The following is a 14,762-nucleotide window of genomic DNA, read 5'->3' on the forward strand; positions in this document are numbered from 1 at the left end:
CTTATATGAACATACCCCAAGGAGGAAATCTTGGGTGGGGTTGAAGCCACCTAGGCTAAGATCATACACGTTGGCCTTGCGTGGCACACATCCCTGTATAATTTAAGACAACTGAATGCATGAGGAAAGAGCCCACTTTACACTAGGCCAATTATCAATATGTCTAGTCTTGGGGCAGGGTGGGAGGGACGAGAGGGGTTTCAGATTCCAGAAGGAAGGTGGGCCTACTTCCCTACACGTGGCACCTCGGTTTGGTCGGCCTCCGAGCTGCACGTGTGGCTGGAGGCTGTGGTGACTCTCCCCTGACCAGAGCAGCCTGCCTCAGTGCCTCCTCTTGATTGGAACTTGCCTTATAAAAACAAATTTTCTCAGAAAGAAAAAGGTTCACTCTTGTTTACTCTTTCTTCTCTTCCTTCTCATGATCAGCCATCATTACCATCCAACAACAACAACACCATCATCATCACCATCATAATTCACCTCCCTCACCACCTCACCACTATTCCCACTATCACAGATCTCTCTCTAGAGCTATATGTTCTTTACAGGGCTACCAATTGCAATCAAATTCTCCTCCCCTTCATCCCCTAGATTCACAATTGCCCAATATTGAGCCACACTCCTATCCTCTTCCTCCACTTGTATCCCCTGCTATTGTGCCGTTCTTCATTTTGTCTAAGCTCAGCCCCACTTGGGTTTTCCCAGATTTGCAGGATCATTTATCTATGTATTTATTCGTCTATTTTTCAGTCTGATCCTCTGTAGCAATATAGCTAGACAGATAGCTTCTAGGTAGGAACAGGGCTCTCAGCTATGTCCGATTCAGCAGAGAGCTCCCCGTCGGCCGACATCAATTTTCGAGTGTCAGATGTGGAGTTTCTCCAGGTGAATGTCTTAAGGTCATGAATAACAATGGCGGCATGATGGTTCTTGCTTTGATTCCAGATACACAGAGGAGTTAGTCAATCTAGTTGTGTCTTGCATCATGGTTATCTTTCAGTCTCAGATATACAAAATATCTGTTCCACTTTTTTAAGCTGCCCGTGTTGGAGCAGTGCCTGCATCCAACGTGCATGACCATCTGTCTACTAGTTGGCTCCTAAAACTCATGCAGCAATTTGTTCTGTAGATTTAGAGTGTGTGAGTCAACACGCAAGTGACCTCTTCAAGAGTATCGGATTGCTGATTATTTCGAAGGTTTTGTTAATGAGAGTTGTCTTCTGTGCCTTGACAGCAACAAGCTAGGATTTGGTTAGAGGCTGTCTTGACTGAGCGATTTGATGAGGGAATTAGCCTTAGTGATCTTCTTGCAGATGGTGAAATCTTGTAAGTGACTCTAACACAATGTCCCCTAACAAGATACTTGTGAACAACTTCAGTTTTTTGCTGCTAATATACATTTGAAATTGAGCTCTCTCTTGTGCTGTCTAGGTCATTAGCCTTTGACCAGAGGCTAGTTCTAAGACTGGTAGACAACATTAATGTTTGTGTGTACTAAGGCTTGTAGAAGACCATCTTGAAGACTGGTAGACAAGTATTTTGGGAATACAACTGAATTGAGATCTGGAGTAGCAAATCAAGAAACCTTGGTTACATTTTATTATTGTAGGATAGAGAGTCTTTCTAATGAGCGAAATACCCTCCTTGTTAGCCAGAACTGTTACTGTATCATATAGACAAAAGTTTACCTATGGCATTCATTAATCATGCTAGGTAATCAAGCACAGGTGAGTGCATCTGTTGAGGACTGTATACTCCAGTTCAATGCCACATTTGTGTACCCTCAGTCCCAATAATTAGGTCTTACTATAAGTGCTATTTTTGTGACTTGGCATTGTGTAGATTGTACGTTGATTGTTATATTGATCTAATGAAGCACACTGTCTTTGATTGCACGTGCTCTCACAAAGTCAAGAAGATGGTTCAATGAAAACTGAATTCTTGAATCCATTTTCCATTGTGAGAAAATGCAATCCTAGTTCACATTTCTAGGTCAAGCATCAAAGCTGGCAACATTCTGCCAAAGTAGGCTGGACACAAAGATAGGGTTGGAGCAGGCTATAGCGGATAGCACAGCATTGTCCAAGCTAGGCAGGCAGTAAGAGCTATCAGTTTTTCAAACAAAATAGCAGGGAGCACATAACATGTTTTTTCTGACACACAACTTCATGGATGAGGCTCCAAGCTCCCACTCAATGAAGGGGGAGATGGACAAGGGGGGATTTAATGACACTTACAGGTGAGATGAAAGTGTTTGCAGCAAAGACGAAAATACTCAATCACCATGGCTAGGGGAACAGCTGCACCATACATCTGGAGCTTCTTGCCCATCTAAGCTAAGTGATGAAAGTTATTAAATATTCATACTAGTTAAAGGTGCTGGACCACAACAGAGGGATTTCCACAACTCTGATAGGATTCCGGACTGATCTTTTTGGAACATATCTTGATTGCTGCAAGGACCCATGTACCTGATAAGACACTTCTAACGAGCCTCATGGCATACAAGGTGGGGTCTACTATTAGGAAATGAGCACCTCACGTATAGTTGAACACTCTTATATAAATTATTTTCATTAAAAACAGCTGAGATAAAATAAGTCTAACCAGCCTAACCAGCCCGAACAATGGTGGGAAAATGGCCCCACTCAACTAATCCTTACTTTCAAGGAATTTTGATACAAGACCTGAGCTTGCAAACTTGGATTCTCCATAAATATATCAATGATTATTTATCTTGGATTTATGGTTGTGGGAAAGCAAATACACAACTTAGAGAAGAAGAAGCTTGAGAGAGCACAACTCAAAAGTGTATTGAGGACTATTAAATAGAGAAAATTTACAAGACTAAGTATGCCCCAAAAGTGAACATGTATATATACAAGATCGGGGGAAAAAAAAACCTCCTTAAAGAGGGAAAAATGTGCCTTGGCAATCTTAAGTGTGCTCACACATATCTCTACCAAAATATGGCAATAAACTCTTGTTCGGAGTGATGCAATGAACAAGACCTAGTACGTATGTATAGGGAAGTGCCATGCTTGAAGCTTTGCAAAAAGCCTTGAACTTCTCACAAGAAAAAGCCTTTGTGAAAAGATTTGCAAGGTTGTTCTGCATTAGCACATAGGCCAAGCTGATCTCTCTTGTAAAGAGTCTCTACTTGTCATAATGATAGTGCACCTCAATGTGCTTAGTATGTGCATGGAACGTTAGATTCCATGCAACTGTAAATGTGCTCTAATTGTTAATGAAGATGGTGGTGGTAAATGATTGTCCAACTTCCAAATCAGCCAAGAGGTATCAAAGCCAAATACACTCAACCATAGCTATGAAAGTTGCCATGTACTCAGCTTTACAACAAGAAGTGGCCACAATGGGTTGTTTCTTGCTTAACCACAATATATGTATGAGCCACAATATGTATGAGCTATCAAGCATGAAGCAAAAACCACTTGTGGATACACAAGTGTTGTAACAACCAACCCAATCAAAATCCAAAAAAGTACGTAAATGTGGTGAAAATGATCCCCCCCTTTATGACAAAACAGCCCAAGGTACTAAGTACCACTCAAGTAGCAAAAGATCCACTTCGTTGCCAGCCAATGCTTAGTGCTTGGGCTATGTATAAACCTGCTCATGTGTGAAACTACAAATTGAATGTTGGACCTCATAATATATACGTAAATCAAGCATCCAATAGCTTGTTGATAAAAGATATCAAAGCAATCTTTGACATCATGAAGGTTTAACTTCAAACATGTTGCCACGGAGTAGCATAGGCTTAAAATCTTCAAGATTAAATCTTTGCAATAATATTTGAATATACTTTCTATAACAAAGCAAGGTTTAACTTCAAACATGTTGCCATGGAGTAGCACTAGGCTTAAAATCTTCAAGATTAAATCTTTGCAATAATATTTGAATATACTTTTCCTGTAACAAAGCAATACTTCCATCACATTGCTTAAATTGAATGTCTATATAATGATGTGGTAGCCCCATATCTTATGAAGATATGCTAGGGTTTGCATTGAGGAAACACAAAAAGTACGACTACAATTGAAATACAAAATACTCGACTCAAACCTTAAACGCAAAATGCAAAATGCAAAACTCAGAACACAAACACAGATAGAGAAAGAATATAACTCTGAAGTGAATGAATCAATGCAATAAATGAATGAGAGAATGTACAGAATGCTCAAGGGTAGAGCTGTGCAATAGCCGGTGGCTCTCGTGGGAGTGGGATGAGGGAGGTGCTAGTATGTATTGTTCATTGGGGATATATCTCGAGTGCAATAATCCCCAGTCGAAGCAGAGGCTGATAAGAAAAATGTTGAAAACACAAAAAAGACCTGATGTAGATGATGGAAGCTAATCATTGGCAGTAGTGGGAGGTTGGGCGACAATTGTAGACCACGTAGCAGTAATCATTGGGGGTTGGACAACTAGTGATAGAGGGCTGATGTGGCTGAAACCTACAAGACAAGAATAGGGTTGAATGGTGGGCAGCCTATCTATTTATAGATGTGAAGGATCCTCCCAAATTAGGGTTTTGCACGTGAAGTATCCTCCCAAATTAGGGTTTTGCACGTTGGCTGTCTAGTGGCCTATCAAGACTATAGAGTCGATGGTTATCTTACCAAGGGAGTCCAAGTAGTGACGCTAGTGAGGACAAGGTATTAGACAAATGATGCTTGTTGGTTGGCTAGTGGCCTACCAAGTCGTGCAAAGGTGGATGGAACCATGTTGAATCCTTTTTTTTTCTTTGGCCTTGAGTATAACTAGGGCATAAAGTAGGGATCGGGGGAAAATGTGGAAGTCCCTTCACCATTTTCTTTTGTGAGATGCTTGTCGAATGGAATCAAAATTTAGATGCCTAGATAACCCTCGCTCACATGGAAATGACCATCAAGTTCAAAAGAAAGTACACAATTTTTATAATCAATATACAAGGAGGAGTATTTTTCAAAGAACCATGACATGCCAAGAATATCGTTGATATAGTCAAGGCTCATAAGTTGAAAATCCATGATTTGATGGTATTATTGGATTGAAAGATCCAAGTTTGGTACTATGTGATTTCAACAATCCACCATAGGGTTCTTCACATATTGGACACGATAAATTCGGCCAAAAGGTACCATGTGAAGCCGTAGTTTTTGTAGCAAATGAGAAGTAATGAAATTATGAGTAGAATCACTGTCGAATAAAATTGTAATTTCTTGGTCATTTATATGTTCAGTGACCTTCAAAAAGTCATGTGGACCATAAACAATTTTATTAATGGAACTACCATTGCTATTGCTAGCATTAATAAAACAATCTTCGATAAAATTTTAAAAGATATACCTAGAGCTTTAAGAGTATTTATTGAAGTATTGGAGGTAGACTTCGTCTTTTTGTTCTAGGGGCACTCGCGACCACCTAGAAAATGATCCATTTGATGGCAGACGAAACAACGGCTCTTAGAGCGATCCTTATTGTGAGTGACCTTATGCTTGCCATTTTTTTTCTTATGCAACTTTGAAGATAGGTGACGAGTTGTTATTGGGGTGGTTGACTTCTTTGACTTAAAGAGCAAGGGATGGGAACCCTCGGTTGATTGGTTGCCCCCTACTTGTAGTAGCCAAAGTGTTATCAAAATTGTTTGCATACTTGTAGACATTCTCAAGCGAATAAAGAGGATTGTGGAGCACCTCATTTTGGTAATCCAGTGGTGATCTAAAAAGGTATCACATGTAAAGTAGCATTTGAGGATTATTCAAGGCCTTTGTTTTATGCACCAGAACTTTAAACTCTTGTGAGTACGCATCCAAGCTTTTCTTTCCTGTATCTAGCTAAACTAATTTTTGAAAATTTTCAATCTAATCATCGGTTACAAAATGTTTTTGAAAAATGGATTGAAAATCAGCCCATGTCATTGGCTTAGGGTGTAGACTCGTCCACCAAACGTAGGCCTTTCCTTGTAACATGATTTATTTCTATATGATGGGTTGAGTATCATCGAATTGATACAAATCAAAATACGGCATCCATTTGGCCAGCTATGAATCGATGTTTGTCTCATCACATTTCTTCTTCTCCTCTATAAAGGGATTGGTTTGGAATTAAAGAGGCAATGCCCTCATTGCTACAGGTACAAATGGAAAATGGGTAGTGCGTAGCTCAACTAGTTGCCATTGCATTTCTTTTACTTGAGCTTGGAGACTTGCTACGAGGGATGAATCTCCGTTTGATTTGAAGGAAGACAAGACTTCAAGATGTTGCTTGTGTGTGTGTTTGGGTTTGGGATGGGCATCCTCCATGTGCTGAGGTTAAGTGGGAACGAGTGTATCAAGAGGGGTCATCTTGTGAGAAAGACAGGGCATCGGTAAGAAAAAGTAGTAGAAACAAGAATATAATTTTTGGAAAGATAGAGGAGAGAGATGATCATGAAGCATGAGAGAGGAGAGCAGAGGAAGCAAAAACTGTTTGCATTTAATGCAGACTAAATCCTTTTGTTTTTGGGAAAAAAATTTGACAAGTAGGGGGGGGGGGTAGCTTTGTTCAATCGGATGGATCTGATTATAAAGGCCATTCAAAATGAAAACGTGATTAAAATGTTAGTCAATAGCTATTATTAAAAAGAATAAATTGACCACGTTCATCACTTGAACGGCCTAGAATCCATGTTTACCACACTAGAAAGGAATTGTCTCCCCCCAGTCAACGTGTCATCACAAGGCTCTTCCACCGACTCTACCCCCCTCCCACCCCCCCACGTCGCTTGTTCATTCCCTTAGTTCAGCAAATGCCCATGCAATCTGACAACCACTTTTTCTCCCTCTCTCTCTCTCTCTCTCTCTCTCTCTCTGATAGGCACATGCATAGATTATGTGCCCCTTCTCTCTCCATGATTGCTTAGCATTCACAATCATGGTCTTTCTCTCTCCTCGATTATGTGCCTCTTTCTATCTTCCTAACGACAAACGTTCACCTCTTCTCAAATATCATCAATCTTTTTCTCTTTGATTTGCAGCATTTATAAAAATGTTTAAGTAACATTTAAGGCTAATGTTAAGATTAAACTAAATACAAACATAAAATATTTAAATAACAATAACACCTGATGGTACATTAACATTTAAATTGATAATACCATTAACATTTAATGCTAAATCGACATGAAATACTGTCAATCAAAACTCTGATGCTTATTAGGGCTATGCGATTTCGGCCTCCAATGCTAGTCTGCCATAGCCTTGGAGTGGCAACTCCTTGGACTCCAATCATCACAACTATTGAAGAGTCTTGCGCACAATTAGTGGTGTCACATACTATGCATTTTTATTGGTTCTAGTGCAGAAAGTAAAGGGTACCTCTTTTAGCAATCCTTCGGCAACAAGATTTTTGTTAATATAGATGTGGTACTCGTTGAACCTGCTGAGCCCTTCATGGACTGTAAAAATCAGCCCAATGTAGGGTCTATGGATATGAGTGAGTTTAAGTTAAGGACTGTTTGTAAATAATAAGGAACTCACTGTTTGACAGTTGTTACCTTTATTTCAACAAAGTGCACCTAATTTTGGTCAATTTCAACAACCTATTGAGGATTTACAGTAGCAAACACATATTGAACAATAGCCTGATTTCAGCCCATTGATCAAGGTATTGCTAATTATGAAGTGGCCGATGAGAGGGCTACTGTTTGGGAAGCTAAAATAGTCCCTAGATATTTGTTAGATACATTACGGGACAACAAACAGTCCGTTCCACTTCCTGATAGAACTAGAGCAGCCACTCACCATGCACAAGGTAACTTGGTTGTGTAGGTACTTGCAGCTACTGCATGCAATGAGGAGCCTATTTGTTTACATGATGCTTTACAAAATAAACATTGGATGGCAGTTATGCAATCAAAGATAAACTCTATTCATAAAAATGGCACATGGGAGTTATGTGACTTGTTTGTTGGCAAGCGTACTATAGGTACAAAGTGGGTTTACAAATTAAAACTCAAATTTGATGGTAGCACTAATCGCTAGAAGGCATGTCTTGTTGCCAAAGGGTATGCCCAACAACACGGGATCGACTATGATGAGATGTTTGCATGCACTTTACGTATGACCACCATTGGTAGTGTCATTGCTTTGGCTACATTGGGAGGCTTCTTAGGTGTTTTTAGATGTGCAAGCCTATCTCTACTCTTGTTGAGACAGGTCACATGTTTACACTTAAGTATGCTGGAGAACCATTTGATGCTTCCCTTTATCAGTAGGTTGTTGACTGTTTACCGTATTTGTGTAATACATGGTTGGATATTCGGTTTGGGGTCTCTCAGTTGACATGCTTTATGCACAACCCTGGTACCACACATTGGCAAGTAGTTAAATGTGCCTTTCATTATCTTAACAGCACTCAAACATTGGGCCTTTTTTAATCCTAAAGGCACTTCTCTTTGCTTGCATGCATTCACAGACAGTGATTAGACTAGTTGTTTTGACACAAGGTTTTCTACTAGTGGTAATTGTTTCATGCTTGGTGATTCATGCATTTCTTGCCTAAGCAGCAGTCTATACTTGCCACATCTAGTTGTTAAAATGAATAGAGGGTAGTATTTATAACTACATTGGAATGTGTTAGCAGAGTATTTGTCAGCTCATGTGTGAGTCTGAGCTTGATCTGGGCTGGGCATTTTTATTAGGTATTTTAGGTTTTTTCTGGTGTGGCATTTTATGCCAGTGGAGCATTTTATGCACCAGTCGGCCAGCATTAATGCTGTCCGACCAGCATTTATTGCTCCCCACTTTTTCAGCCTATTTATTCTCAGTGGCTCCTCCTCAGTCAGTATCATCATCATCTTCATCATCTGCAGACTCTGTGGAGAGAGGAGCCAGTGCCAGTGCCAGTGCCCACGCAGCCAGTGACTCACTGTTGTATGCGACTATCTCGTGTTCAGATATATGGATTCCATTTCCCGTGCATACATCTGAGTTCTCATCTGTATCGTGTTCTTTTCTTTTCTCTTTTTGTCTTGTGTTTCAGCAATTTATTTCAGCACATGTTTATGCTTCCACTGCTGCTCCACTTCTGACAGAATGTGTATGACTTAAGACACCTTTTGGTCGATCTTAGTGTGAGACAACAGTCGCCCACTCCTATCTATGCGGACAGTTAGAGTGCCACGGCAATTGCAAGGAATCTAGTTTTTCATACTCAAACTAAGTACATTGAGGTGCATTACATTATGTTAAAGAGAGGCTCCATGCAGGGTAGATTAACTTGGTTTATGTCCCTACACAAGGTAACTTGGTAGATGTGTTTACAAAAGCTCTTTCTAGAGAGAAGTTTGGAGCCTTTTGCAAGGCTTTAGGCTTATACCATTTGGGGATTGATTTGCCTATTCCTTGTATATGTTCACATCATTCACTTGAGGGGTGTTTGTTACACTTGTCATGTTCCTCTTAAGTTCTAGTGTGAACACTTATTCACGGGTACTTTTTACCTTCTAGCTGGAGAAGGGTTTTCTTGTGTGAACACCCATCAGTGGATGCAATACTTAGTACCTTAGGGATTGTACTTTCAAATAATTCTCACATAGTGGATGTGACCTTCTAGCACTCTCCTCTCTTGTTCACTTGTTCATCGTGAGTGCGCAGGTGTAGCTGAACCCTAATCTAACAAGTACCACAGTGATGGCACTCTCAATAAGCACAAGACATAGGTCATTGCACAAGGATTCGTGTAGTGGCTAGGGGTGGATTTCCATGATACCTTTGCACCTACAACTCTGATCACTATCATTAGGGCCGTTCTTGTCTTAGTGAGTCATAGGAGATGGCTAATTATAAACTTGATGTGAAGTTTTTCTTAATAGAGATTTGAGGGAGGAGATCTTTGTTGAGTATCCTCTTAGCTTTTCCTTCTCAAATGGCAAGGTATACAAGTTGAATAAGGCCATTTACAGCCTCATACAGGCTCCAGATGCTTGGAACGAGAAGATAAACTCATTTCTCCAAGGGAAGTTAGGATATCGACATTCCTCTTTTGATCCCTAGTTGTATGTCCATACCTCAGCTGAAGGGCATGCATTGTTCATGCTTTATGTAGATGATCTCATCTTGATAGGTGACCATGCCCAAAAGGCCAAGCAAACAAAGGAGATATATATGAGATGTTTGAGATGATGGATATTGTTCTCTTCAGGGTTAGGGTGACGGACTTCTATTTATAGGATCGAAGGTCCTATTGTGCACATTCATTGTGTGATCACCACCCTTGGACTCTTGGCGTGTTGGCCGATGCGTCCATAAACCAAGATGGTGTGGGTTGGTGGTTTGGGATGCCAACCTTGGGGATGTGGTCGTGGTACAGAGGGTTACTAGCTTCCAAAATCGGGGTTGAGCCCATTTGGCTCTATGGCTAGGAGGCGAGTTTGATGTCTAGTCGCTTTTGTGCTGAGTTTGGCTTATGTCATGTCTTGTGTGCAAGTTGGATCCTAGGGAGATGTCACATTGGTATTAGAGCAATCAACCTGCAATCAGATACGAGATCTGATGACGTGCATAAAACCACTTTTGCTCACTAGACCATGATGGTTTATGTTTGACAGGTACGTCTTCTTCTCATTAAGGATAGTATGGGACATTGTTGGCGGGAGGGGCATGCACGGGGGGCATGTGTTGTGGGTGATGGGAACAAAAGCAAGGTATGTCCTTTGTTTTGTACTCGTGCTTGGGTTTTGTGTTGGGGCAATGCTTCTGGCCATTTCGAGCCTCATAAGGCATACATTCAGCCAATGCTTTAGTTGGGCTGCGATTTAGCACATATACTGCACACATGATAGCATCAAGCTAAAATTTTGAGGGAAGCTTATTGTGTGATAGCATAAAACGTGCCATTTCCATCACAGTGCAATTTTTTCTTTCAACTACACCGTTTTCTTGAAGTGTGCACTGTATAGTACATTGATGGATAATGCCCCTTTCAACAAAAAAGAGTTGAACTCCTATATATTCCCCCCCTCGATCGGTACATAGTGTAATCATCTTGCATCCATTGCCATCTTCAGCCAAGGCCAAGATGGTTTTAAAGCATGTAAACACTTTTGATTTGTGCCTCAAAACATATGCCCAATAATGATGAGTCATGTCATCAATGAAGTTAAGAAAGTACTAGTATCCTTTGATGGATTTGACATGCATGGGCCCACAAACATCACTATATGCACAACACACTGCATCGATCCATGTGGAACTTAACCACAAAATCAGCACATGCAATGGCTGAAACTGAAAGTAAAATTTTCTTTATGCTTGGCACATACAAGACCTTTTCAAGCAAGATAGTTTTTCCATCCATTGCAATAATGGGAATCTGACCAATGCCTTGGATTGCATATGAAGCATTATTTGCAGAGACAACAAATCCTCCCTTTTGTACATTTGCATATGATACAAACAAGTCATGAAAGGACATTATGTGCTTAAAAGCTCCACTGTCAAAATACCATATACTACAATTTTCAGCAATTGAAAGACCATGCTCATGTGAAGAAGAATCGTATGAACAATGCACAACAAAAGCATAAGCAAGCTTGCCAAATGTGCGGTAGTGAAAAGTGCTACCTACCCAAAAGACTATAAAGCATTGTACTTGCCTATAATTTGAATGCAATGTCATTGTACTTTTTGTCCTTTCAATCACTGTCATTGTCTATGCATACAAGATTGTGTTTATGAGTCCAAGCTTCCATCTTGGAACATAATTTACTTGCATGACCAATCATTGTCTCTAAGTCAATGAATGCAATACTAGCGGACCGCTGCACATATGCAATCACTGAATAATATGGCCTAGCGGCTCTCTTGCATCCTACCTATAAGAACCCCTCACTCTTCATGGACCAGAAGCTAGCCTTGGATTGAGATACTTCTCTCTTGAAGGCTTTACTTGAGTATTTGCATGGTCCATTCCTTCAGGAGTTAATAAACTATGGGGACCAAAGAGAAATAGTCTTTGCTAGCATCATACATTGAAAAAGGGCCTCTTTGGTCAAATCTCTATTCTGTTGGGAGTCATTTTGGTATTAATTACCTAATGTGCAAAAGGTGACTCTAAAGTGCTTGCTCAGGTAATTGAAATTGAAATTTGAAGTTTCTAATAAAGATTTATGATTTACTTCTTAATTTTCACTTTTAACAAGTGATTTTGTCAACTTGAATAGGATTGCTTATCTGATGCATATGAGAGAAATTGGTAAGCCTATTCTCTCATATACACCAAGATCCAAAACAAAGGTGTAAAGGTGGAAGCACACCAGTGGCAATCAAAATCTATGGGTTGAGGATACCCCTGTTTGAGAGTTAAGAGTATGACGAGTAGGGGAACTTGCTTAGCACTGGGGGCAATTTTATTCTAGGTAGTTTGGACTCATCTTGGAATGACCATGAGTCTCATGTGAGTGATGGGTTTGAGGACTCATTTGACTAGTATGGGCTCTTGAGTCTTAGCCTTTAGTTTTTTTAAAATATCTAATGTAGCTTGCTTTTTGTACTTACCACTTGGTTGTAACTTGCCATACCATGATCCATGAATCATGATCAATCATTGTAGCTAGCTCCCTTTTTTGATTCATTGTACATATCTTTAATCTTATAAATGAAATTGAATAGGTGGAGGACGAAGAGGAGGAAGAGATAAGGTGGAGATGGAGGAGGATGAGGTGGAGTAGGAAGAAATGGAGGAGGAGATGACGAGGTGTGCAAGGAGGACATAGAAAAAATGTGGGTTGTAATAGAAAAATAGCATGCATGTTCTTTTAATAAAAGAAACTCTAAAAAAAAAATCATTTCGTGAAAAGATGGAGGAGGTGATTGGGTACGCAAGGATGGTGGAAAAAATGCTAATTGTAAAAGTAAAATAGCCCCCTATTCTTTTTAATAAAGGAATTAAAAAAAATTTCGTTTCACTATTTTATTTTATTTTTTGTTTTGTAACCTTGTTTCACAAAAATGAAATGAAACTTTCACGTGTTTTAAGGTTTTTTGTTTATTATGTTCTATGACAATGAGCACCATCATCCTTTCCAAGGATGGTGACCTAGTGATTTTCCTTTCCCTCTAGAGCGTTTTCATGCACAACACTAGTGTGTGTCTTAGCACACATTGGCTGGAGCTCTATTTGTGATGTTCTTATGTTCATAAATCTCGAGACACTTGGGCCATGGAGTCTTAAGACCATGCATCTCATAGATTTTGTATGACGCAACACCATGGTAGAAAAGAGAGTTTCTTTTCTATCTGATTAGTGTGGGAGTCTAGTTCTTATGGATTCCACCCAATATTGTGTTTTTATGGCATTCGTCCAAGAGCTTGTACTCTTCAAAGAGTGGTATAGTCCAATACTAGGACTGTACTACTACATTGGTGTGGAGCATACAATCTACCTGGGGGTTCCCCATATTTCTTCTACCCATAGATGTTATTTAGTTTGTTAATGCCTCACTCTTTTACAGGGGCTTCTTCTACCCATAGATGTTATTTAGTTGGAAATCTACCTTATGACATACATTTTTCACCTTCATCGACCCAACTATTTACTTTGCTTCCCTTAACCTAATCATCAATAATCTTTACCAATGCATGTGCCACAACTCACCATTAGTTGGAGAGGGGTTATCAGTAGTGTGATGTGATAGTATCTTCATTCTTAAATCCTTTGGAGCAAACCCATGATGAGGTATTTGGGATGCTTTGGGAGATGGTCACCCATATTTGATGCTGAGGTATGAATTCCTATAAAGAACTCTAGATTCTTCAAACAATCGACAAATTGTAGCCAGCCTTCAATGAAACTAAAGGGTAGTAAAACATAACCTTTGAAAAATTGAAATTTTAATTTGGCAAACAGTAAACTCATAAATGTTGGATTTAGGATTGCAAGAATACATATACACAACTTAGAGAAGAAGCAACTTGAGAGCATACAACACAAAGTGTATTGAAAGGTATCAATATAGAAGATCTACAAGTCTAAGTTGCCCTCAGACAAATTGGTATATCTAAAGAAATGGTATGGCAAACACAAAAATGAAAAAGTGAATGAGAACATAGAAACACAATCTATAGGATGTTGAATGCCAATGAAAAGATAATGAGCATGAAGATGATACAATCACTGGACCTCAAACTTCCATGTCTCTAGGACTGAGGCAAAGTTTCCTGAAGGAGTGTGTTGCATATGAACAAATCCTGAAAAAACAGCATTCTGAAATCTATCTGAAGATGATGATGATTGATTATGTAGGCAGAGATCGTGCTGATCAGCAACAAAACACAGATCTTCCCAACTGGTGGTGATGACATCAGCTGCTGAAAAGTGGATGAATAGGCAGGTGACCTGCAGTGCAGCTTGTCAAGACAAGAAATGCAGCTCTTCCTGCTCCAGAAAGGTGACCACCATGAAAACACAAATGCGGATGATGAAGGCAGCAGTAGTAATAGTCCAATCTGGTGCTGGGTGGCCAGGAAACCAGTAAGCACAGCGGGCAGTAGCTGTAGAATGTCCACAATCAGCAGGATGGAAGCAATGTAGGGCAAACACAGATTTGTAGAGCTGAAGGTGTGGCTAGCTGGAATGAGGGAATGGAGATGCATAAACACAAGACTCCTATATATAGAGGGATTAAGGGTGCATCTGTCCAACTGTCCAAAATAAAGCCATTTATTCTTGGTAAATTAACAATACTGATTTGTAATATGTTGGAAATAGGTCGCCCA

The 14,762-nt window shown here is 39.8% G+C and overlaps 1 protein-coding gene across 1 annotated transcript in view; it reads left to right on the forward strand.

Moving 5' to 3' along the window:
* The first annotated feature begins 210 nt into the window (after positions 1–210).
* The window catches only part of LOC148034513 (uncharacterized), a 40,344-nt gene continuing 25,792 nt past the window's right edge, over positions 211–14,762 (forward strand). Inside the window, exons 1-2 of the mRNA XM_087679450.1 lie at positions 211–885; positions 1,235–1,326. Coding sequence (XP_087535576.1) covers positions 814–885; positions 1,235–1,326 — 164 coding nt within the window. The 5' untranslated portion in view covers positions 211–813. The remainder of the gene's footprint in view (positions 886–1,234; positions 1,327–14,762) is intronic.

The sequence above is a fragment of the Lygodium microphyllum genome, chromosome 6 (assembly GCF_053477565.2).
Source record: "Lygodium microphyllum isolate KBCC chromosome 6, Lygodium_microphyllum_v1.1.10, whole genome shotgun sequence".
Lineage (NCBI taxonomy): Eukaryota > Viridiplantae > Streptophyta > Polypodiopsida > Schizaeales > Lygodiaceae > Lygodium > Lygodium microphyllum.